General features: G+C 53.7%; 1 protein-coding gene across 4 annotated transcripts in view; it reads left to right on the top strand.

Moving 5' to 3' along the window:
- Window positions 1-2,938: 2,938 nt before the first annotated feature.
- The window catches only part of TRIOBP (TRIO and F-actin binding protein), a 53,931-nt gene continuing 30,639 nt past the window's right edge, over window positions 2,939-26,230 (top strand). For 2 of the 4 annotated variants that reach the window (XM_072844037.1, XM_072844036.1), the window contains exons 1-7: window positions 2,968-3,096; window positions 6,985-7,130; window positions 8,664-8,859; window positions 9,855-10,023; window positions 13,977-16,773; window positions 22,814-22,928; window positions 23,607-24,752. In XM_072844037.1, coding sequence (XP_072700138.1) covers window positions 2,983-3,096; window positions 6,985-7,130; window positions 8,664-8,859; window positions 9,855-10,023; window positions 13,977-16,773; window positions 22,814-22,928; window positions 23,607-24,752 — 4,683 coding nt within the window. In that variant the 5' untranslated portion in view covers window positions 2,968-2,982. Of the gene's footprint in view, window positions 3,097-6,984; window positions 7,131-8,663; window positions 8,860-9,854; window positions 10,024-13,976; window positions 16,774-22,813; window positions 22,929-23,606; window positions 24,753-26,230 lie in introns of all 4 variants that reach the window. The other 2 variants (XM_072844039.1, XM_072844038.1) reach the window with 2 other exon arrangements.

Genomic DNA, 26,230 nt, shown 5'->3' with positions numbered 1-26,230 from the left:
CTCTCTCTGTGTCATGAATAAATAAATAAAAAAAATCTTAAAAATAGTGGAGACAGAGGGACGCCTGGATGGCTCAGCAGTTGAGCATCTGCCTTAGGCTCAGGACGTCCAGGTTCCAGGATCAAGTCCCACATCAGGCTCCCTTCAGGCAGTCTGCTTCTCCCTCTGTTTCTCTGCCTCTCTGTGTCTCCTGTGAATAAATAAATAAAATATTTTTAAAAGGGGGGGAAGGGAGGGAGATTTAAACAAACAAAACAAAAAAAGGAGTGCTGTGCATTTTGTGAGTGAGCTCTGCTTCAGTGGAAGCGAGCACATGGAGGCTGAAAACCCCTGGGTATTTCATTTCTTCCCTGCAGGTACTACTACTCTTTCCATTTTACAGAGAAGAAAACTGAGGCACAGAGAATCTAAGTCTCAAGCCCAACATCTGGGCTAAGGCCAGCCTGGAGCACTGTAGCGAGAATGCACCGGCAGGAAAGAGATCCGAGGGAGCCAGCCCGGCAGTGCCAGCCCTCTCAGGGGCCTCCTGGGAACCCAGACCCGGCGGCTCAGGCTAGACGTGCGGCGGGTCCCGCGCTCACAGGCATCTGGGCGCCGCCCGCCTCCGCCCCGCCCCTTGCCCTCGGGTTGTCCAATCCCGCAGCCTGTATGTAAATAAGCGCCTGGAACGAGCCTATACCCGAGCGGCAGGGGCGTGGTCTTCGTCCACCTCCCGGGCAACGTTCTGATTCATTGTTAAAATAGAAGCTGTGACCCCCGCATCCCACCCCCGCACCCCCGGTGCGCAGAAACCCGAGCCAGGTCAGTAGTAGCGCGCAGCGGAAAGGGGGCGAGGGGGCGGGGAGACGACGCTGAGTGGGGTCAGGGAGAGGGGCGAGGCGTACGGAGAGGGACTGGCTGACCCGCTGGAGAGGTCCAGGAGCCCACTCCCCGGGTGGGGCATGGGAGTCCGCCCAAGGTTTCTCACTGTTGCAGCCACACCTAATGTGCATTTTAGAGGATCCTGCCGACTGGTTGGGGGTAAGGAGGAGGGGGGAGCGGGAGCAGTGAGGGGCACGTGGGATAGGGCCCCCATCCGCCCCCGGGGAAAGGAGCAGCCTTCTCTGTCTCAGGCGATGCTCCTTTATGTGGCCAGACCAGGAAAGAACCGCCCAAGCTGGGCGGGACCGGTGTGTGTCGCACCCCCCCACCCCCACTACTGGGACAGGGGACGTGTGTGGGGGGGGACCACGGCCCAGGGAGGGTGGAAGGGCCGGTGGGTACCCTCCTCACACACACACACACCCAGGCCCTGCCGCCTCCCCAGGTCTGACGTGAAGAAGCCAGGAACCTCCGCCCTGGCTGCCCCCCCCCCCCCCCCCCGCCCCCAGGATGTGAAATTCCCCATCAGCTGACATTGGCCATAAAGGCCTTATGTCTTGGTATGTCTGGAAACTCACCAGATGAGGGTGGTGCATGGACGGGTGACCTGGGGCACCACAAGGTCCGTGGGGTTTGGGGATACAGATTCCTCTTCCACTCCACTCTCCTCTTGGGGTTCAGTGTGAGCAATGAAGGCATCTTCAGGTCACTTTTGTTGGGGCATCTTCCCTTGCCTCTGTCCCAGGGCATGGTGCTGGGGCTGTCAGTGGCCTCACCCAGATGGGAGAGCTCTGTGTTCAAGTTAGAGCACCAGAGCTTTTTTTTGGCTAAACTGTGCTGCATACTTAACTGTGGGGCCTTAGGGTGTCCGCCTTTGCCCATAACTTTGTCCTCAACTCTGAAAACACCTACTGGCCTTTTGCTCCACAGTGTTCCCCAAGGAACCTGTGTGAATTGGCGGTATGATGCAGTGCCCCTCACTTCCACCTCCAAGAGGGTGGGGAGGGACACAGACCTGGGTTTGAATCCAGTTCAGCCTAGAGCAAGGGACCTAGAGCAAGGTGTGAATCCTTGGTGAGCCTTGGTTTCAGATGCCTCCTCTGAAATTGGCATTGACTTTATCTACAATGTAGGATAACTGTGAGTCAAGGGCAGTCAACCTTTGGAGTGCATTGAATCACCTAGGATACTTGTTGAAAATGCACAACCCCAGGCCTCACCTCCAAGAGATTCTCACTGGGTGGATCTGGGCAGGGAACTGGGAATATGTTTATTTGTTTATAAAGTAATCTCAATGCCCAACGTGGGGCTCTAAGTCACAACCCTGAAATCTGGAGTCACATGCTCCACTGACTGAGTCAGCCAGGTGCTCCAAAAACATGCATTTTATTTTATTGAAAATTTTATTTATTTATTTGAGGGAGAAAGAGGGAGAGGGAGCATGAGCAGGGGGAGAGGCAGATGGAGCAACAGACTCGCCGTAGAGCAGGAAGCCAGATGCAAGGCAGGCTCCTAGGATCAAGACCTGAGCCCAACGCAGACATTTAGTGCTTAACCGACTGAGCTACCGGGTGCCCCAGAACATGCATCCTTTTTTTTTTTTTTTTTTTTTTTTATTTTTTATTTATGATAGTTACAGAGAGAGAGAAAGGCAGAGACACAGGCAGAGGGAGAAGCAGGCTCCATGCACCGGGAGCCCGATGTGGGATTCGATCCCGGGTCTCCAGGATCGCGCCCTGGGCCAAAGGCAGGCGCCAAACCGCTGCGCCACCCAGGGATCCCCAGAACATGCATTCTATGAGCAGCTCAGCTGAGTCTAATGCAGCGTCCTTGGAACACACTTCGAGCAACACAGCAGTAATGACTAGAAGTCACATGCCAAATGCTTGGCAGAGTGCCTGGTGTTTAGTAGGTGCTTAATGAGTGTTTACTGAGTGGACATACATGAGCAGATGAATGAATGGATGGATAACTTTGTTTCCTTAGTCCTTATCTGTCTAGGGGCAGCTAAGGCTGGGTTCTGGGTGGGCTGCCAGCCAATTACCTGGTCCTTGCTCCCCACCATTCTTCCCAGGCCCCACCATCGGATCACAGGAGCTACTTTGGCTTGACTTGACCAATATGGAGGGGGTGGCTGGGAATGCCCCCTGTGAGTGCTTGGAGGCCAACCTGCTTGCCCAGAGCTGCTGTCAAAACCATTTCCACCCTGGGGAGGCTCACAGAGCAAGGCACCAGGTAGGTTTCCTGGGTGGTTGTGGTGGTGGTTTGGGATGGGCGTGTTCATGAAGGGCTGCACCGGCTGGGCCACTAACTTGTGGCCAAACTCAGATACTGCCCTTCCTCCTGGGCACAGCTGCGGTTCTGCCATCTGTACCATGAGCCGGTGGGACCATGTCATGTTTTCCAAATGCAAGTCATTCTCCTGCTTTATAATTTTTTGCCATAGCCTCATGTAATCCAGAACTTATTTTTATTGTCCTTTAAATAAACACCCTTGGGGCACCTGGGGGTCTCAGCTGGTTAAGTGTCTGCTTTTGGCTGAGGTCATGATCCCTGGGTCTGGGATTGAGCCCCCCAGCCCAGCACTGGGCTCTCTGCTTGGTGAGGAGTTAGCTTCTCTCTCTCCCTCTCCCTCTGCCCCTCCCCCCTGCTCATGCGCTCTCTCTCCCTCGCTCTATCTCAAATAAATAAAACCCCTTTTTAAAACTTACACTAAAACAAAACTTTATATCATCACTACAAATAAGAAACTAGAATCATATCCTTTATATAGAAGGTTAAAATGAAAGAAAGATAAAGAAAAGAATCAGAAATATCATTAAATTCTAACTAGAGAATGTCTCCTGAAAACTCTGGGCCTGAGTCTTGTTGTTCTTCTGTTAAAAAAGAGATTGGCAGGTGTTATGGAGGCATAAAAGGTACCACAGCATTCACTGGAGATTCTCTCCTTGGAGGTATTGAAGGAGTGAAAGGGGAGAGGGGTTTCTCACTTTGCAATCCTCATGGTCTTAGGCCAAGCCCTGCTACGCGTAAACCCAGAGCGCCTGGTACACAAGCAACGAGAAGCACAGGGCTGTGAATCTCCAAGGACCCCTCTAGCCTTGACCCCCACCCCCACCCCATGGGTCTGTCATCCCCAGAGGGTCCTGAGGCTCTTCTTGAGCCTGGCAGCCAGCTCCACTCAGGGCAGGGTGTTAGGCTCCACGGGGTGGCCATTAGGAGGGAGTTAGCCCTTCAGCTTCGGAGCCAGGCAAGCCAGAGTCCCAGTCCTAGGTTTACCATTTACCTGCCGCGTGACCTGTGGTCACTTACCCTCTCTGGCTTCACTCTCCTAATGCGGAAAGTAGGGCATCAGCCTTCTCACTCAGGGCATCTGGCACCGTTTAGTCCAAGGCACATGTGGCTAATTCAATACATGTTATTTCCTCTCTTCCTCCTGGGAGGAAAGTAAACCTGGGAGATTATTTTCTGCATGTCTTGATACCTCCAATAACAGCTCTCTACCCTCAAGCCCCAAGTTCAGGAAACATTCCTGAAAGCCCCTCTAGTCAGTCCCGATGCACATGCCCTCCTGCAGTGAGTGGAGAGATGGCAAGCGTGGAACGGGAGGAGAAACTTGGATCCAGACAGGTCTGAGTTCTAGTGTCAGTCTGGCCACACCGAGGCCAGCTCACATATTCACACATGAACAGGTGCCTAAAATGTGTCAGGCATTATTGCTACCCGGGAATATGCAGAAGTGATCCTAGGTGCCTGGGCAGCCCTCACCCTGAAAGTTTACTCTGGCTCCCTTAGGAGCCTGGGTGCTGGAGTGCTACTCTCAATAAATAAATCTTAAAAAAAAAAACAAAAACACTGATGGGCATCTGGGTGACTCAGTTGGTTAAGCATCTGCCTTTAGCTTGGGTTATGATCCTGGGGTCTTGGGATCAAGCCCCATGTGGGGCTCCCTGCTCAGTGGGGAGTCTGCTTCTCTCCCTCTGCCTGCCACTCCCCCTGCTTGTGCTCTCTGTCAAATGAATAAATCTATCTTTATTTTGTTTTAAAGATTTTATTGATTTGACAGTGAGAAAGAGCATACACATGTGTGCACACTCTGGGGAAGGGACTGAGGGAGAGGGAGAGAGAGAATCCTAAGCAGACTCCCCCACTGAGCACAGAGCCCAAGGCAGGGCTTGTCATGGAGCTTTTCTCAGGGTTTGATCCCAGGACCCTGAGATCATGACCTGAGCTGAAACCAAGAGTTGGACACTCAACTGACTGAACCACTTAGGCTCCCTTTCAATATATTTATTCTTCACTTATTTAACATTCTGTTGATTTAACACTAATAAAATCCTATTTAATGTTTTTACATTATTTATTATATTGAAGATGTGTAGACCAGGCACTGTTCTAAGCCCTTTACAAATATTAACCCATTTAATTCTCCCAAGTTCCCCAGGAGATGGGTGTTCTTATCATCCTCAGTTTTATAGTTGAGAAAACCAGGCTCAGAGAGGGAAGCCACCAAGCTGAGGTCACCCAGCTGGGAAGTGGAGGTGCCAGGATTGGGCCTGATGTCTGAGGCCAGAGCCCGTGCTGACCCGCCAGGCAGGAAATCAGAGCCAAGGACTGGCTACTGGGCCTGCTCCAATGGGCAGTGGGCAGTGATGGGGGCTGGGGGTGAAAGCATAGAGGCTGTGTCATGACAGGCTGGGGTTCCTGCTTGGGCCCAGCTGAGCTGGACCCCTGGTGGTACCCAACCAGCTACTCCCTCCTCATTCACGTGGCAAGGTCCCCAGGGCCGCCAAGGCGCCAGGCTGGGCTGCGGATCTGACACCTCCCGCTGTCGAGTTCTGATCAGAATCTGGCTCCAGGGCAGGGGGCGAAACCGAACCCACATGGCCGTGCTCTGGCTTGGATGCACAGTGGGCGCCCTGGCCCAGCTCCTTGGCACTGCCCCTGGCCGCTGCCAGGCGGCTTGGAATCCGGGGTCCCTGTGCCCACCCTGCCCTGGGGCCCGGCGGTGGCCTCAGCCCTGAGCGCTGAGCCTCGGGGTCCCCGGGGAGCCCGCGCCCAGCCCCGCTACCCCTCCGCCCTGCCCAGCTCTCAGGTGAGCGCAGGGATCAGGTTCCTGCGGTTTCATGTCCCGCATTGTTCTTGGCTGGGCCCCGGCTTATGAAAGAGTAATGAGGGGCCCCTGCTCGCAGCCGGCCCCTCTAAGGTTTCCGCTGCCTCGGCCGCCGCCACCGCGGCCCAGAGTCGGGGCCTGGGAGGGCGGCAGCGCGGGGGCCTGAGCCGGAGCCCCCCGGGGACGAGGGTGCTGACAGCCGCCAGCCGCCACCGCGCGGGAGCCCGCCGCCCAGGTAACCCGAGAGGAGGCGGGGTGCAGGGTGCCGCGGCCCGCGGCTCCGGGGAGGTGGGGAGGGATGGGGGGGCCTTCCCGGAGGCCAGCCGCCGCCGTTCCCCCCGGGTGAGCCCAGCACCAGCCTTCGCACGCCCAGGTGTGGCCTGGCCGAGGGCGGGGGGAGAGAAGGGCTGGCGGCTGGGGCCCCACCCCCACCGGGGCCTGGACCCTCCAGGCTCCCGGCCCCCTGCCCCCACCCCTGCAGCAGGGCAGATCCCCCAGTCCCCGCTTCCTGGCTCCTCAGACTTCCTCTTTCTCCCTGGACCATTGCCTTCACTCCAGGTGGGCTTGGTCCTTCCTTCTTCCCCTCCCTCCTCCACCTGGCTTTCCAGCTCCAGAACACCCGCTTGGGCCCTTCCGTTGACTTCACATCCTCCAGCACACACACTTGTAGCAATATACTCACATGCATTGATGTGAACGTATGCACTAGTGTATCCCCCGGACTTGCAGACGCATGCATGTGTGCACACCTGCACACCCATGGGCCTATATACACACACATACCTGTACACACGTGTGCAGGTGCACACACCCTGTGCCTCTGCCAGCCCCCAGCCTGGGTCCCAAGAGGCGCTTCCAGCCTGATGGACAGCTCTCCTTGAGAAGCATGAGAACCCCCAGGAGATGCCTGGACACTCTTCCACACTGCCTGGTGGGGGGAGGGGCTGCGCAGGGGGTGGGGAACCCCCACGTGGGCCAGGAGCTGCCTCCTCTCTCCAACCCTGCCCCAGGAGCCGGGGAGCCCTCCAAGTGCTGAGGTGCCTTACTGCGACCTGCCACGCCGCCCACCTGCCTCTGAGGACCCTGTCAGCCCCTCAACCTCCAGCTGCCAGTCCGTGCTGGGCCTGGGCCTGGGCCTTGGGCCAGGGCCTGAGAGGTGGGTAGAGCCCCAGGGCTTGGGGGAGGGTTCCCTAGGGAAGGATGCCCTCACCCCCCCCCCCCCATGCCCCTTCACGATAGCAGGAGTGTCTGTGCTGGCTGTGGGCATGGGTCACATGGTCAGTTCACACAGCCTGGACATAGGCTGGCAGTGGGCATGTTCCTCGGGCTCTAGCTCCGTCTGCTCTGGGGTATGGAGCAGCCGTGCACCCACCCTGCATGGCGCATGGCCCCCAGCCCGCTCACATTTCTTGGTTCCCTTGGCACAGCTTTGAAAAATTAAAGAGTCTCAGCACTCAGGGTGCCTGTTAACCACCCACCTACCTGACCGTGCACTGCTCTGGCTTTGGGATTCCCTCCACTTCCAGGCCTAAGCTGAACTGAAGTCCCTCTCTGAGGACATGGTGCCTCGGAAGGGCCTAGCTAAGGGTCCAGAAACCTGGGTTCTAGCCTCAGCTCCATTCCTGATGAACTAAGGGAACATTATTCCCTCCTTTATGCCTCAGTTTCCTTGTTTATTACTATTATTTTTTAAAGATTTTGTTTATTTATTCATGAGAGACACAGAGAGAGTCAAAGACACAGGCAGAGGGAGAAGCAGGCTCCCTGCAGGGAGCCCGATGTAGGACTCGATCCCAGGACCCTGGGCCCACGAACTGAGCTGAAGGCAGATGCTCAACCACTGAGCCACCCAGGTGCCCCTCCTTGTTTAAAAAATAAGAGGAATTGAACCAAATCAGCTTTGCTTTGGGAACTTGTATTCTTCCCAGGTAGGTATTACTTAAACAAAAAATCCAGCTTTGCCACCAAGTATGTTTCAGAAAGTCTGGGATAAAAAGATTTGAATATCTTCCTTGCAAGATTTGTCAGAACCGTTAGTTTGCTAGCAGGCCTTGTGCTTTTAGGTAAGGAGGTAGAAGTGTGTGATATGTCCCAAACTCACTTGGCCACAGACCTCTTTTTCAGGGCTATCATCTCTTTCCATCTTGTAGGTCGATCTGTGGGTCACTCTTTGGGGATACTGTCATCTATAAGCCTCCTTGGACCTGTGGCTATCCCGACTGGCTTCTCTAAAGCAGGGCTTTCTCTACTACCCCCTCCATGGCATCCAGACTGGTGACCCTGTCACCACCCCTGGAGCCCTGCTACCTTTTGAAGCCCCCTTCACCCCAGTACAATTCTGTCCTCTTAGTTGTACTGAGCTTGAGGATCCCACTCCTGCTCCAGTGACAGAGGATTGATGCTAGGGCCACAGGCATGGTTCACAATGCAGCTGTACCCCCTTCCTTGCTCTGTGACCCTGGCCAGTCCCTTGATCTCTCTGAGCCTCGGTGTCTTCGTCTGTAAAATGGGAATCATTACATTTCAAAGGAAGATTGCTGTAGCTGAATAAGGCAGTCTGTGTGAAGGCCTTGGTGTTAGCTCCCTCCTTTGCTCTAATATGAGGTGTGTGCAGACCTGGGTGGGGGTATTACTCTCTAATTTCTATGACTTTTTGGGGAAGAAGTCATAGGTCTGTGTCTTCTCCCAGGGGCCCATCAGCAGGATCCTCCACAGAGGTCCCCACAGTTGCCCCCAAGAGCAGAAGCCAGGAACCAAAAGCAGTGCCCTATCTGGAGGGTCTGGCCTCCTCTCAGAGTGGCAGCTTCGACGAAGGTCCTGACTCTGGCACCAGCTCCAGCCCTGACTGTGACACCCCTGATGATACTAGCGACTTGTCGTCCGTGGTGAGCTGGGGATGGAAGGCCAGGGGCCAGATCACTCCTCTGTGCCAGCCCTGGGGTCCCACCCACACGGAGAACTGGGCCAAGGTCCTCTGGAGACTTAGCCAGCATCTCTGGCCTCCAGGACCAACCACCTGGGAGGGGCAGGGGTCTCTGCCCAGCCAGCCCAAGGAACTGGGGGCTGACCGTGAAAAGACAGGAGTTTCAGTTGACAGGGAGTAGCAAGTAAATCACCAACAGGGTCGGGCTGCCAAATACTCTCAGGTCACAGAGGGCCTGGATGTCGGGCATGCTGTCCAGAGCAGGGACGGGACTGGTCCTGGGCCCGATCACACACCACTGAGCTCCATGACTGGCCCTGGTACAGATCTCCTGGTATAAAGGGACAGAGGGGAGGGAGTAGGCTAAAGAGCCTGGGCAAGGGCTGGGGGCCATTTGGCTGGGAGAAGAGAAGACTCTGGAACTTCCCAGGATATTCACCCCTCAGAGGGCTGGAGAGGCAGGCTATTTGTGAGACCTCCAAGGGAAAGTATAGGACTGCAAGTGTGGGCTCAGGAAATGTAGAGACTTTTATGGCCCCATTTTGGGGCAAGGAAACAGGCTGAGAGCAGCAAACCATCTTACCTGAGGCCATGTATCTGGGAAGTGGAGGGGCAAGGCTTTGAACTCACTTCTCCCTGGACTTCTGGGGATGTCTCTGGGGACCGGGGGCTGCTAGGCCAGGGCCTTCCCACCACATGGAGTCCAATTGCCCTGGGTTCAAGTCCCCTCCCACCTAAACCATTTCCCAGCTGCCTGATTTTGGGTGCAGTCACGCCCACCTCAAGGGTTGATTAGCTAATCTAGGTTAACATCTGCAAAGAGCCCAGGGCAGTGCGGAGTATACAGTAGGTGCTCTTTTCGTGTCAGTGCCTTTCCCTTCCTTCTCCCCATCTCATGCTGGGAGCACAGGTCCTAGAGGTTCCGAACATGTTTTCTCTCTTTCCCTTCCCTGGCAGGACTGGGATATTGTTACGAGGCAGGAGGAGGCTCCCAGCTGGGACGAGCTCACCACGATGATCCCGAGGAAACCCCAGGAAGGGCCAAGAGCCGACAGTGCCCGAAGGGCTCCATCTCTCCTTACCCGTTCCCCCGTGGGAGGTGATACCGCAGGCCAGAGAAAGGAAGGTGAGTCCTGCTAGGCCAGGTTGGTCTCTGTGACTACAGGTGTGGTGACAGCCCGGGGCCTGACCAGATCTCACTGGCCATCTGGGTCCCCCAGCACATCTTACTTTGGTGGCCTGAGTAATAACAGTACAGTTCCCACATAATTACGGAGCGGCCTTGGTGTGCCATGCGACCTGCTTTAAGTACATCATCTCACAACTGGTTGGTTAGGATCAGGTTACAATTGATGGAAACCGACTGAACATAAACGGAATGACTCACACTAAGTAAAAAGTTCAGGCGGTTGTGACTTCAGGCATGGCTGGATCCAGATGTTCAAATAGTATCGGACATCTGGTCTCTGCTAAGTTTTCTCCTGCATTGGCTTTGTTCTCAGCCAGACCTTGCCCCGGTCATAGCATGATGAGCAGCAGCAGGACCTGGCTGTCTCCTACCTGTGTATCAGCTCCTAGGGAAGAGGGCACAGTCTTCTCAATATGGTTCTCCTTGGGACCCAGCGTGGGTCACGTGCCCAACCTGGTGATCAGGGATGGAGTCAGGCCTCTGTGCATGCCTCATGGCCTGCGACCAGGGGAGGAGATTGCCCACGGGAAATCAGGAGGATTGTTTGCAGAGAAAGGGAAAGGCCACTGCACAGGCCAAGTGCCCGGATGCTCGTGACACTGGTTAGCATCTCATCGACATGTGAGCCCAGTATGGGTGATGGGAGCATGTGGAGCATAGGAGTCAGGGAAGGGAGGGGAGAGGAGGCTGCTGTGGAGGGCCACCCACCACTGGACCCTCCCTCCAAACCTGTTTTCCTGCAGTCTGCTCCATGTCACCACTATGCTAACAGCTTAGACCTCAAATCTGGTGTTTTCCTGATTTATTTCTTCACCCTTTATATTCAACAGCAGTTCTGGTTAGCACCACCTGCAAAACATACCTCAAGTCTGTCCCTTTCTTGCCATCGGTATAAATACTCCCTGGCCAAGCCACCGCTGCCCCTCGCTGGGATTGTCCCCAGAGCCCCCTCCAAGCCTCTGGTCTCTACCCAGCCTCTCAGTCCGTTCCCCACAGCAGCTGGAGACACCTTTAAAAACATGAGGGGTTCCTGGAGGGTTCAGTTGGTTATGCGTCCAACTCTTGATTTTGGCTCAGGTCATGATCTCAAGCCCTGTGTGGGGCTCTGTGCTAAGCATGGAGTCTGCTTGAGATTCTCTCTCTCTCTGCCCCTCCCCTTGCTCACATGTTCTCTCTCTCTGTCTCTAAAAAGTCAAACAAAAAACCCCCCATGACTCAGATTTTATCACCACCTTACCCCCACTGCCTTGCCCTATCAGGCCCTGGGGAGAGGGTCTGTAGGAAGAAGTAATATCACAGAACACAGGGAGCCAAGCCTCCCTGGAGCAAGAGTGGCCTAGTAAACAGGTGGGATTTTGTACTAAACACCTGCTTTCTTGCTTCTAACACAGGGCAGTGGAGTGGGAAACCCTCCCTATGTGTGACCTGTTTGTCATTACTGTCCACCTGATGGCAGGCTCCCAAATCATAGGCAGGGGGCCAGGGCCCAGGAGGAATTTGCCAACTCCAAGATGAGATGCTAGGAACTCCTTGACATTCCTCTCTGGGCTCCTCCTAGTTTACAAAGTACGCTCTATGCGGTGGGCTGTGCAGAGCCCAGCTGGCTGAAGGGACAGGACCCGGTGCCCCAGAACATCTGTAGAGCTTGTCCTGTGTGTGCAGTAGTGGGGCTGCTGGAGTGAAGTCAGATCCTGAGTGGGCCAGGCTGAAAGGGATGCTCACGATGGGAGGGCAAGGAAGAAGCCTGGGCTGGGGGCACTGACCCAGCTGTGAGGCCCCGGGAGTGGTGGTGAACGCCATCTCAGCCAGCACCCCTGCTCAAAGGGTAAGAGAGAGCTCAGAGCTGGATGCTGGGGCACAGCATTACTGAGCCCTTTTGGTGTGCTGGGCACTTTCTTCACTCAGCCCAGGAGGCACAGTAGAAAACTAGAAGGTGGGGCCCCTCCCCAGATGGAGCAGGGAGGCCGGTCGGGGGGCAGTCAGAGCCTTACCAGCCATGGGAAATCCTTGGGTTTTCTTCCAAGTGCAGTTGGGAGCTCCTGATGTTTTTGAAATCTTTTATTTTGAAATAATGTCAGATTGATAGCAGAGTTGCAAAGAGTACAGAGCATTTCCTTGTATCCCCCATTCCCCTAATGTTGGCCTCTTTTTTTTAAAGATTTTATTTATTTATTCATGAGAGATGCAGAGAGAGAGGCAGAGACATAGGCAGAGGGAGAAGCAGGCTCCATGCCCTCAGTGCCCCCAATATTAATTTCTTAATTTTGATAGGCATTTGGGATGCCTGGGTAGCTCGGAGGTTGAGCATCTGCCTATGGCTCAGGGCGTGATCCTGGAGTCCGGGGATCGAGTCCCACATCGGGCTCCCTGCATGCAGCCTGCTTCTCCCTCTGTCTATGTCTCTGCCTCTCTCTCTGCGTCTCTCATGAATAAATAAATAAAATCTTTTTTTAAAAAATTAACATTTGTATGCCACCACTATCTAGATTATGGACTTTATTTGGGTTCCCCCGGGTTTCTCCATTGATGTCCCTTTGTGGTCCTATGCTCCTAACCAGGACCCACATGGCTTGTAGACGCCATGTCTCCCAGTCTTCTCCAGTCTATAGCTCTTTGGACCCTCCCTGTAAGCAAGGGTGAACTATCCAGGTTTGCTTTTGGAAAGGATCTCCCTGAATGGGATGATGATCTGGGGCCCACAGCACACATGTTGAGGGCTACTGCAACCATCCAAGGCAAGGGATTCACTTGGCTGATGGGGGAGGGACGGGTAGGGGGTGGGAGGAGGCAGATGAGAGAAACTGGCCCGGGGTTTGGAAGGTCATGGGGCATCAGTTCATCTGGCAACAGCAACGAAAAATTTAAAATCTGCTGTGTGCTTGGTTCTAGTTCCTTGCTAGGTGCGGGAAATTCTGACTTCTGGGACAGCAGCTCAGAAAGCTTGGAGGAGGCAGAGCTTTCCCAGCATGAGGGGGTGGGGGTGTGTCTTAAGCGTGGCCTTTAATGAAAGCAGCCATGGCTCCTTCCAGATGAGGCCACCTTCCCCTTCAGTCCTCTCCTGAAGCACTGGCCCAGGGACACTCACACAGCTACCACATGCTGGATGACCAGGGCCTGCAGGGGCTGGAGGGTGACAGTGAGGCCACGGCGGCCCCTTCACAGGGATGGGAGTTGTAAAGGGGGTCCCTGTTTCAGGCAGTTACATTAATCTCCCAGACCAGGGCTGCTTAGACAGTAATGTGCATGCAAATCACCCAGGAATCTTATTAAAATGTAGATTCGATGCGGGGGTGGTGGAGTGGTGGCCCGAGAATCTGCATTTCTAGCAAACTCCCAGGTGAGGCCTATGCTGCAGGTTCACAAAAGCCTATTCCATGCTCATGGCAGCTCCAACGGGCGCTGCTGGGGCAGGAGCCTCTCTGGGAGTCAGGAATGGGAGCTTTCTAGAGCTATCACACATGAAAGAGCCTCATTAGAAGAGATGGGGGAATTTCTCAGAACCCATCTGCAGGAAGTAGAATAGAGAAAGGGAAATTGCTAGGTAGCTGCTGCTAGACTCGCTTCTCCTCTTCTCGGGTCCCATGGGCTATTGTCAAAATTGCTCTCTACGAATTTGTCCGGGGACTCCCAGTCCCTTCAGGCTCAGAAAACTACCTCCCAGTGACTGAGTCAGGTGGGGTTTCAATTTCAAATTCCCAGCCTCAGCTTGAGAGAGGCCTTTAAGCCTCCTCCAATCAAACTCCTTCCGAGGGGTGGAGTCATTTGGTGCGGACAGCGGGTCCTCTAAGAAGGGGCTGTGGGCTCTGCCTTAATTATCTGTCCCAGGGGACAAAGAGAGGTAGTGTGTGAGACCCCTCCTTTTACCTTGAACCAGCCTCTCCTCTCTCCAGACACCTGCAGTGGGAGCCGAAGTGCTGGACAGCACTGGGCGAAACTCCGGGGAGAAAGTGGGCACTTCTTGGAGCGGCACTGGTCGGCGCTAACCCAGGCTTCCTGTGCGACACCGCAGAGCGGACCTCGAAGTGCCACCCCCCAGGTTTCCTCTCTTCATCATTCTGCCCAAAGGGACGCTGCCCAGACTGCTTCCACACAGTTCAATACCCCCCGAACTTCCTCTCCCACACAAATCGCCCAACGGGACAAGCCCAGAACCTCCTCCATCCAACAAGACATCCCCAGGACCTCTTTCACACAGCACAACACCCCCAGAGCATCCTCTCCCTCAAGAGTTGCCCAACGGGATAACCCCAGAACTTCCTCCATCCAACGAAACAATCCTCGAGTTTCTTCTCCAACTAGAGCCATCCAACAAGACAACTTCAGAACCTCTTCTATCCAACAGGACAACCCTCAGACTTCTTTTTCCACTTGTACTCCCCAGAGGGACAACCCCAGAACATCATCTCCCAACAGAACCGCCCAGCGGGACAACCCTAGAACATCCTGCACCCAGCGGGACAATCCCAGAGCCTCCTCTCCCAACAGAACCACCCAGTGGGACAACCCTAGATCATCCTCTCCCAACAGAACCGCCCAGCGGGACAACCCTAGAACATCTTGCACCCAGCGGGACAATCCCAGAGCCTCCTCTCCCAACAGAATCACCCAACGGGGCAAGCCTAGAACATCCTGCACCCAGCAGGACAAGCCCAGAGGCTCCTCTCCCAACAGAACCACCCAGCGGGACAACCCTAGAACATCCTGCACCCAGCGGGATAATCTCAGAGCCTCCTCTCCCAACAGAACAACCCAGCGGGACAACCCTAGAACATCCTGCACCCAGCAGGACAATCCCAGAGCCTCCTCTCCCAACAGAACCACCCAGCAGGAAAACCCCAGAACATCTTGTGTCCAGCGGGACAAACCCAGAACCCCCTCTCCCAACAGAACAACCCAGCGGGACAACCCTAGAACATCCTGCACCCAGCAGGACAATCCCAGAGCCTCCTCTCCCAACAGAACCACCCAGCAGGAAAACCCCAGAACATCTTGTGTCCAGCGGGACAAACCCAGAGCCCCCTCTCCCAACAGAACAACCCAGCGGGACAACCCTAGAACATCCTGCACCCAGCAGGACAATCCCAGAGCCTCCTCTCCCAGCAGAACCACCCAGCGGGACAACCCTAGAACATCTTGTGCCCATCGGGACAATCCCAGAGCCTCCTCTCCCAACAGAACCACTCAACGGGAAAATCCCAGAACATCTTGTATTCAACAGAACATCCCCAGAACTCCTTCTACCCAACGAGACAACCCTAAAACCTCTTGTACGCAATGGAATAACCCTAGAACCTCTTACACTCAACGAAACAATCCACAATCTTCCTCTCGGCGCGACAACCCTGGAACTTCCTCCCCTCGATGCTGCACACAACAGGACAATCCTGGCCCATCGTCTCCCCATCGCCCCACTCAGCGGAACAATCCCAGGAATTCTTCTCCCCATCGTACCAACAAAGACATTCCCTGGGCCTCCTTTCCCCTCCGCCCAATCCAGAGTGAAGGTCCCCGAACCTCTTCCCCATCTCGCTCCAAACAAAGTGAGGTTCCCTGGGCTTCCATCACCCTTCGGCCAACCCAAGGTGACAAGCCTCAGACCTCATCTCCCACTAGGCCAGCTCAGCGTGACCCACCTCTCTCCTCCTCTGGATCTACCCAGCATAACTCACCATCCCGGGCCACTTCCTCATCCCATAACCCGGGCCACCACAGTGCCTCCCGGACTTCTTCACCTCTGTACCTGGCTACCCACGGAGCACCCCAGACCTCTTCTGAACCCTCCCAGCCTGCATGTTCTGTGTGTATTGGGCATCGGGATGCCCCTCGAGCTTCTTCACCTCCTCGCTATTTGCAACATGACCCCTTCCCCTTCTTCCCAGACCCCCATGCATCTGAGAGTGAATTGCCCCACCATACCCCCCCTTATATACCTCCAGCTGTGTGCATTGGTCATCGAGATGCTCCCCGGGCTTCTTCACCCCCCCGCCACACCCAGTTTGACCCCTTCCCCTTCCTCCCAGACACATCAGATGCTGAGACTCAGTCCCCCCAGCATGACCCTCCTCAGTTCCCCCCACCAGTGTGTATTGGGTACCGTGATGCACCCCGGGCTTCCTCCCCACCACGCCAGCCCCCAGAGCCCTCCCTGTTATTCCAGGATCTCCCCAGGGCCAGCACTGAGAGCCTTGTCCCCTCCACAGACTCACTACATGAGCCCCCCCACATCCCCACCCCCGTGTGCATTGGGCACCGTGATGCACCCTCCTTCTCGTCCCCACCACGCCAGGCCCCTGAGCCCTCCCTCTTCTTTCAGGATCCCCCAGGGACTAGTATGGAGAGCTTGGCCCCCTCCACTGACTCTCTGCATGGCTCCCCAATGCTGCTCCCTCAAGTGTGCATCGGATACCGGGATGCACCTCGAACCACCTCCCCACCCCGCCACCCCCCCAGTGACCTAGCGTTCCTGGCACCCTCACCTCCACCAGGCAGCTCGGGGGGCTCCCGGGGCTCAGCACCCCCTGGGGAGACCAGGCACAACTTGGAGAGGGAGGAGTACACCGTGCTGGCTGACCTGCCCCCACCCAGGAGGCTGGCACAGAGGGAGCCAGGGCCCCAGTGCAGCAACGGGGGCCGCACCCGCAGCCCTGGCCGTGCAGAGGTGGAGCGCCTCTTCGGGCAAGAGCGCAGGTGAGCTCAGGGTGGGGTCAGCCAGGTGGGCTGGGGAGGAGGCTTGGCAGCAGAGCAGGTGGAAGGTTCACAGGCTCGGGTTGGCAGATGGAAAGTGTTCAGAACCCCCCACCCTGCCACTGACTGGTTGTGTGACCTTGGGCAGTCACTTTATCTCTCTTTCCACATTTTAGGAGGTTTTGTTTTGTTTTGTTTTGTTTTGTTTTGTTTTGTTTTGACTACCAAGTGATACTGTGCATAGTCTAGCAATTAAGAGCAAAGACCAGGGTCAGGTGGGCTGGGTTCAAATCTTGGGTCAAATCCAGTCCCTAACCTACATGACCTGATACAGTGATTTAACCTATTCAGTCTCAGTTTCCTCATCCATAAAATGGGGAGAACGTTAGTACATTAATTCAAATAAGATCAAACTCTCAAACCCTTTGTGTGATCCAGAATCACAGGTTTATTTTGTTTATTTCCTTCTTAACCTGTGAGAAAAGAAAATACCCATGGTTCTTGTCTGCTTTAACAAAGGAAACTCATGGGTCCCCATGCATTTCAGAAAACAGAGATGTCAGTTTATTAACTTTTTTATTTTTTATTTTTTATTTTTATTTTTTTTAAGATTTTATTTATTTATTCACGAGAGACACACACACAGAGAGGCAGAGACATAGGCAGAGAGAGAAGCAGGCTCCATGCAGGGAGCCCGACGTGGGACTCGATCCCAGGTCTCCAGGATCACGCCCTGGGCCAAAGGCAGGCACTCAACCACTGAGCCACCCAGGCATCCCTATTAACTTTTTTAAAGATTTTAAAAAAGATTTTATTTATTCATGAGAGACACAGAGAAAGAGAGGCAGAAACATAGGCAGAGGGAGAAGCAGGCTCCATGCAGGGAGCCCGACGTGGGACTTGATCCCAGGATCCCAGGATCACACCCTGAGCTGAAGATAGACGCTCAACTGCTGAGCCGCCCAGACATCCCTATTTTTTTTTTTTAAGAATTTTATTTACTGGGGGATCCCTGGGTGGCACAGTGGTTTGGCGCCTACCTTTGGCCTGGGGCGCGATCCTGGAGACCCCGGATCGAATCCCACGTCGGGCTCCCTGCATGGAGCCTGCTTCTCCCTCTGCCTGTGTCTCTGCCTCTCTGTCTCTTTCTGTGTGACTATCATGAATAAATAAATAAAATCTTAAAAAGAAAAAGAATTTTATTTACTTATTCATGAGAGACAGAGACCCAGGCAGAGGGAGAAGCAAGCTCCCTGTGGGGAGCCCGATGTGGGACTCCATCCCAGGACCCCAAGCTCATGACCTGAGCCAAAGGCAGATGCTCAACCACTGAGCCACCCAGGTGCCCCCAGAGATGTCAGTTTAAAATGAATGGCTAAAGCCACATATCTTAAATAAGAGAACTCACAGAATTACAATTTTTTTTATTTTTTTATTTATTTTTTAAAGATTTCATTTCTTTATTCATGAGAGACACAGAGAAAGAGAGAGGCAGAGACACAGGCAGAGGGAGAAGTAGGCTCCATGCAGGGAGCCTGACGTGGGACTCGATCCCAGGTCCCCAGGATCACGCCCTGGGCTGAAGGCAGCACTAAACTGCTGAGCCACCGGGGTTGCCCAAATTACAAGTTTTTTAGAGGTTAAGTGTCACTTTCCTGGGATAGGGCGACAATGCCCAAAATCCACGTATTCTGCGAGTCCCCTTGGTGCTCAAGCAGTGCTGCGCAGGTGGTTTATGAACCAGGGCATCTGCTTTGGCACAGCTGTGGGGAGGGAAAACATTTCCTCCCAATCTGGCTGAGATTTCTTTCTCCAGCAGTGCCAGCCTCAGGATTTTCAAGGATCAGGGCTGGAATTCTATAAGTTAAGGTCAAGAGAAGCAAAGAAAAAAAAGTAGGTCTGAAAGTCTCAAAATTTGCAGTGTACAATTCAATGCATTACAGTGTATTTACTGAGACGACCTAATTTTAGAGCCTTTCCATCACCCTGGGACCGGGTAATGTTTTGCATTCCAGAATTCTTTGTTTTCCTTTAGGCAATATTTTCTCTGAGATTTGAATCTCCTTGAGAAAGCTTATCTCTCTTATTCTTCACATTTCCTTCTCTAGTAAGTTTTATCCATTTACTACCCAGGTGACAACCTCTGTGGTCTCCATCATTAGTGTAATTCTTTTTTTTGCCCTTAAAAAAACGCACACACATGCATTTTCATGTTTTTTTATTTTTATTTTTTAATTTTTATTTATTTATGATAGTCACAGAGAGAGAGAGAGAGAGAGAGGCAGAGACACAGGCAGAGGGAGAAGCAGGCTCCATGCACCGGGAGCCCGACGTGGGATTCGATCCCAGGTCTCCAGGATTGCGCCCCGGGCCAAAGGCAGGCGCTAAACCGCTGCGCCACCCAGGGTTCCCTTCATGTTTTTTTAGAGCAGTTTTAGGTTCACAGTAAAATTGAGTGGGAAGTACGGAGATTTTCCGTTCAGCCCTTGTCCCCCTACCCACTTGCACGGCCCACCCGCTACCACAGCCCCCATCAGAGTGGAGCACCTGTTACAAACCATGAACCTACACTGACATGACATTATCACTCACAGTCCATGGTTTACATCAGGTTCACTTTTGACAGTGTACATTCTATGAATTTGGACAAATGTATAATGGCACGTAACCACCGTTATGATATCATGCAGAGTTGTTTAACTGCCCTAAACTGTCCCCTCCCCTGTCTTTGGCCTTTCTATGATTACTATTTTTATTTGAGTATCAATTTGCAGACTTTTGATTTTTATATGATAACTCCACAGGGACTCTAATTTAAACCAGAGTTCCAGTTTCAGTTTCTCCTCCTCCTCCTCCTTCTTCTTTTTCTTCTTTTCCTTCTTCCTTCTTCTCCTCCTCCTCCTTCTTCTTCTTCTTCTTCTCCTCCTCCTCCTCCCCCCACTCCTCCTCCTCCTTCTTTTGTTTTTCCTTATGGGGATAACTTTGAGAGAGATAAAGGGTTTGTAATAGAAATCAGGAATATGTTTATACTTTTATTAACCATTTAATTATTTTTACACAGATACTTCTATTCATTTCTTTTGTTCTCTTTGACGTTGTTTACCTTTTTAAAGCTTTATTGCAGGATAACTGATAGAAAATTGCATACATTTAATGTATACATTTTGGCCAAGTAGACTATTTATTTTTTAATCAAGGTTTTATAACTATTGAGTACTTGAGGTTTTTTTCTCTTATATGACATTTTTCGTAATAGAAAAGCACTTGTCCTCTGAAGATGAAATTTTAAGACCTATTTAAGTATCTGTAAGGGGACAGACAAAGTTATCAGTGGATGGCTAGAGGGCTATGCTTTTATTTTCTCCCATATATTCATTCAACCTGTATTTATTGAGCATCTACTCTATCCAAGCATTGTCTATGTGGGCCTGGGAAATTTCTCTTAAAAGGGCTTTCACATTAAAGCACTGGGCATTTTGGCTTGATAGGTTCATATTTCTCTCCTAGATGCCTTGGGAATCCCTTATCTTAGCATCATATAGACATTTTGCAATCTCTTGAATTTAGAAGAGAGCTTTCATGGAATTTGCTAGGATTGATGGCTTTAAAAAAAAAAGATTTTATTTGTTCATGAGAGACACAGAGAGAGGCAGAGGCACAGGCAGAGGGAGAAGCAGGCTCCCCATGACGAGCCCGATGCAGGACTCGATCCCAGGACCCTGGGATCATGCCCTGAGCCAAAGGCAGACGCTCAACCACTGAGCCACCCAGGCATCCCTGACTTGATGGCTTTTGTCCTTAAATACTCTCTGGAAGTAGAGTAGAGCCCATCTAAGCTTCCAAACGAAACATGCTTCCTTTGTCTTCTTTAGTGCAGCCACACCAACACTGAGGAACAGGTGGCCCAAGGGGACACTACTGGTTCAGCATCACAAAGGCTGGGTCTCTGTTGGTGTCTTGGAATCTTCTTGAGTCCTTTCCTCCTATTCTCGATTCCACATGGGGGAAACTTCTCAAAAGAGATGATTGTTTAGCAAGCTGGAGTTTATATGGGAAGTGCTTCCATTAGAAAGAGCACACATTCTCCTGTCCACCTGCACCATGTATTTTTCACTGTTACCCTCCTTAATCTAGTCACATTTGGGGGCTTTCACTTCATGGTGCCTCCAACACTTGGTTCTAGGGAAAACTCACTCTGAGTCCTCAGATCTCACAGAGCAAGGAATCCCCCATCGTCTCAGATAGATTAAAAATGGAAGCTGATTGGGCAGCCCTCAAACTCAGAAACCCTAACTCCCAGGGTAGAGAACTTTGGTTTCCTGTGAGTCTACTGCTCAGAATTGCTAAAAACTCAACTTACTTTATGGGTCCAATTTTTTTAAACATTTATTTATTTGAGAAAGAGAGAGAGAAAATGAGCAGGGGGAGGGGCAGAGGGAGAGGGAGAAGCAGACTTCCCACTCAGTAGGCAGCTAGACGTGGGATCAATCCCAAGGCCTCAAGATCATGACCTGAACCGAAGGCAGACACTTAACTGACTGAGCCACCTCGGCATCCCACGGGTCTGATTCTAATGACATTGGTAAAAGCTATACGACAACAGCAACAGACCTCAAACTCATAATTTTTTTACTCTCCAAATCCTCTGTGGAGTTTCAGCATATTTCCCAAGCAGGAGGCGGGCTGAAGGCAGAGCACAGGTCTGGCTGAGCAGAGATCCCTCTTCCTTCCCTTTTGGCTGGCTCAGTGGAAGCTGGGCACCTGGTCATCTCTTTCAGGCTTCTCTCAGTTCAGTTCAGCCTTTAGAGACCCAGCTTCCTATGTCAATTTAGGTGAAGTCAGACTTGTTGAAATAAACGTCCAGTGGAGTAGTTGGGTCTTAGGTTTTTTTTTGTTTTGTTTTTTGTTTTAGATTTTATTTATTTATTCATGAGAGACACAGAGAGAGAGGCAGAGACATAGGCAGAGGGAGAAGCAGGCTCCCTGTGGGGATCTGGATTTGGGACTTGATCCCAGGACCCCAGATCACACCCTGAGCCTTGAGCCAAAAGCAGATGTTCAACCGCTGAGCCACCCAGGCGTCCCTGGGTCTTGGGTTTTGATGCCCTTACACACAGGATGGGAGAGGCGTGCCCAGATACGGTTTGGTTCCTACCTCTCAACAGAGATATTGAATTAAATATTAATTAACAACCACAGCTTCCCATTATAAAGCAAGACAATGAACTGGAACTAGAGACTTTTTATAGCTTAGAGGTTATCTTTGTTAGATGTGGCAACAATGCTTGAAGTCCAGGTGTCTTAGAAGTGACATTGGTGTGGACAGTTTATGTTGGCTTTTCGGAATTGTAGAGGATGTTTTTCCTCCCTCTGATCTTGCTAAGAGCTCTTTTACCAACAGCTAGGTAGGCCTGAAGTGTGCAAGGTTAAGTGCCAGAACCCTCTTAGTTACGGAAGGGGAGGGAAGACGGGCCTGGGAAATCCCAAACTCCCCATGTGGACAGGAAAAGGGTAGAAAGAATGGGATAATGAGGGCACATGACACTGCATCTCTCCTCCCCACCTCATGGGTTGCGTGAGACAAAGTGGGATGGGCAAGTGCTTGGCACCTGGAACACAGGAAGTGCTCAATAAATGTTTGCTGTTACAATCATGTGTGCACAGTGCCTGGTACACAGTAGGTGCTCAATAAATCTTAATTCCCACAAGGACCAGTCTAACCATTGCCTAGGGGTGAGTGGTGGGCTGCACGTGGGGTGGTGGTAGTACCGAGTGAGACAGGAAACAGTCAAGGCCAAGGCTAAGCCTCCCACCTGTGCTTACTCTTTTTCTCATTTCATCACCCGCCCGAGGTAGGTAGATTAGAGTGGTTGACCATCCTCATTTTTCAGAACGGGAAATTGAGAACCTGAGAGGATCATCCCTCACTCAGGGCCCTTCAACGAGCTCATGGCTCCCGTTGGGGGCGGGAGTAGAGGAGCCGGGATGCTGGGAGTGGGACAGTCCCAAGGGCCCTCAGAGGGGCGGCTGCATTTGCTCATAGGAAGTCCGAGGCACCAGGGACCTTCCAGGCCCGGGACGAGGGGCGGTCGCAGCGGCCCAGCCAAGGTCAGAGCCAACTTCTCCGAAGACAGTCCAGCCCTGCCCTCAGCAGGGAGGTGAGCACTGCCAGTCTGCCCTGGGCCCCTGCAGCCCCAAGAGGTGGCCCACGGCTTCTCCCCTCCCCCAGGTGCCAGGCAGGGGGCTTGGGAAGGGAGGTCCTTTATGAAAGGGTCAGAGTCCCAATCTTGGGCATTCAGATTCCCCCTCTCCCAAAGAGCCAGCAGCTCTTGGAAGCATTGAGAAGTCCCCCAGATTAGTCCTTTGAAGATGGCCCTTCCATGTTGTTGCCTTCCTTCATTCAGGTAGCACCTGCTACCTTGGAAAGTTTTCAGGGAAGCCCCGGATGCATCATTCTGGCTTTAAGGGCTACCTCTGTCAGGGTGGTGATTTGTATTTTTAAAGAAACTCCGAGAGCAGGGCCCGACCCCAGTGAAGCAGGGTATTGGTGGTGGAAATTCCGGCACCCGATACCCCAGGTTGGAATCAATACCTTGGGGTGGGGGGTGGGGAGCCAGGAAAGTAAGCAGCATTTTAAAGATCTCGGTCTCAAAGGGAGGAGACTGGGTGAAAGGGAAGAGTGGACACCCCAAGGGAGGGACCCTGGATGCTTTGTGGGCTGCTGTGAAGACACAGCCTGACTCTCCCCTAGCCAGGTGAAGGCCAGTTTCTGCCCTAGAGAGAGACTGCACAGTCAGGGTCCTGGAGCCTCACCCACCCCCTCACCTCGCCCTCAGGTAACCAAGCCCCTTGTGAAGCAGGCAGGACCAGCCCGGCGGACCCAAGCAGAGCCCTCTCCTCCCAGGAGCCCCGAGAGGCGGCCTGAAGGGGACCGTCGGCTCCAGGGGTCCTCGCTGCCCCCCAGGACATCAGCCAGGATCCCTGAGAAGGAGCAGCGGAGAGAGAGACCTCTGGAAAGTGGCCAGGAGGGCCCAAGACAGCCTCTGGGGGGGTGGCAGAGTCAGGAGGAGCCTCCAGGAACGCAGGGCCCTCACAGACCTCTGGAGAGTGCGTGTGGCAGCCGGCGGGAGGGCCCTGGCCTAGAGGGCTGGCAAGGACTTGGGGAGCCCAGCCGGGGGGTTGCCATAGCCCCAGAGGGAACCTGGAGGGGCCCTCTCAGGGAGTCCGAGGAGAGCTGGGGGCAGCCAGGTGGCCCCACCGGCCTCAGAGGGCAGCCAGAGGCCTGGGAGGAGCCCTCCAGTAATGGGTTGCGGGGTGCCCCTGACAGGCCAGCTCAGAGAGGCTGGGGCAATCTGCAGGAGCTGCCCAGTGCTCCCCAGCCTCAGAGCCCCCCAGAGGACTCCAGGGTAGGCCCAGTAGAGTTTCTGAAATCCCAGAGGCCTGAGACACCCACCACCACGGGCTGGGGGGCTGAGGGAACTTGCCCCCACCTGCACAGCCCTGAGAGGCGACCGGAGCTTGACTGGAGGGACCTGGTGGGCCTTCTCGGGGCACCCAGAGAGGGGGCCTGGGCCCACACAGAGGAGTCAACGCTCGCCTCCCACCTTCCCAGGTTGCACTGGGAAGGCCTCCTGGAACTGCTGCAGGCCCAGCTGCCCCGCAGGGACCCAGCTGGACACTGGGGTGCCCTGGCCACGGCTTCAGGACCTGAGGTGGGTTCCTCAGGCACAAACGGCACCCTGGAGCTGGGGCGACAGGGCCAGCCTGACGGCTGGATGGAGGCCACCCTAGTCAATGGACAAAGCGCTGGGCAGTGGCCCCAGAGCTCCGCCCAGCAGCCCAGCCCTGCCATCATCTCCACCCAGTGGCCAAACACCAAAGTGACAAGTGGACCAGAGACCTCAACTATGGCTGGTCTGGAGGAGATGGGCCAGCTGGGGAGCAGGAGCCCTGCAGAGCGTCCCAGCTTGCCAGAGTGGGAGGTAAGTCCATCTCACCTCAGCCTGAAAGTCTGCCCCACCCAGACAGGTATCCTTAGAAAGGCCTCCCTTCGGCTCCTGCATACCCTCCAAGGCTCAGCCCTAATCATCTCTCCTGAACCAAAACTTGCCAACCACCCAACCTGACTGCAGTGATAATGACCAACACTTTCTTTTATGACCAACATTGACTACCAACCAAACCCTGGTCTGAATGTTTTCTGGTTATTTTCCTCATTTAATCTGCATAGCAGCCTGGTAAGAAAGGCACTGTGCATTTACAGAGCAGGAAACTGAGGCATGGAGAGGTTATGCTACTTGAGATCACACAGCTAGTAAAGGCTGGAGCAGGGGTGGCCTAAAGGATGGCTCAGTGCAGACCACCCTGGGGCTTCAGGCCAGGTGCTCTGCCCAGGGCATTCCCCCCTTCCCAGCGCTCAGGCTCTGCTTCGTGAAGCCTCTGCTGGCTCCTACCTGGCCTGGCTGGGACCCAACTGGTGTGGTCAAGTCCCCTCCCCCCTGCTCTATTCTAAGTTCCTCAAAGTCCGGGTTGGCTTCACTTACCCCTTTCTAGCCACTATGGCTCCTCTTAGGCACAGAGGAGAGGTTGCACAAATGCTCACTGGGTCAAGCAGGCTGCTAGGACAGACTGAGAGTGCATGCGCAAGGTAGGCCCAGTGCCTGGCATGTAATCAGGGCCCATGAGGTCCCTTCCCTGCCCCCTTCGCCCCAGGGGCTGGGTCTTAGAGTTGTTGGTACTCCGGTGCTTCCTGGAGCATCTACCTGAAGATGGTGGGTTGGGAGGGTCCTGGAGGCAACCTGGCCTCAGCTCACTGGGAACGTGGTTTGGGGCACCCAGCCCTTCTTGCCTGGTCTTACCCTGTGAAATGGGACGAGCTGCTTCCCTGATAGGCACCGCTGGGGTGATACGGAGGCTCGTGCTCGTTCATCCAAACCCCTCATTTCCTTATGTCCAGCCCGGTGCTGCCTCCCTCCTGGATGACAGCAGGGGCGGGGAGGTTACAGTGTGCCTGGTTCTGAGCTTGGTGCTTTACATGTGCCATGTATGCCTCAGCCTGATAGAAGGCTCAACCTCATCCAGCATTTGCCGGGGTCACACATGTGGAAGTTGTGAGAAATTAGGTCAAAGTTTCAGCTCCAAAGCCTGAACTTTTAACTGCCATGTTGTGAAGCCTCTGAGCCCAGGGCCTAACTGGGGACCCCCCTCCCCTGTATTTCTCTGAGGCTTTTTATCTATTTACTCTCCAATCAACTCAATGCATGGACACCAGAGATGCAGGGATGAACCAGCTTGGTCCTGTCCTCCTGGCCAAGGGGGGATTGGGGAACTTGGAGCCCCCACACAAGAAGCTGTCAGGCTTGTCAGGGAGGCAGATGGACATGGGCAGCTTAGGGAGGAGGAGTACTATGTCCCAGTGGATGCTGAGACACTGCAGCCTGGCCTGGAAAGGTTCTTCACC

This window comes from Canis lupus, chromosome 11 (genome assembly GCF_048164855.1).
Source record: "Canis lupus baileyi chromosome 11, mCanLup2.hap1, whole genome shotgun sequence".
NCBI classification, from domain to species: Eukaryota; Metazoa; Chordata; class Mammalia; order Carnivora; family Canidae; genus Canis; species Canis lupus.
This window is presented reverse-complemented; position numbering and strand designations above follow the sequence as displayed.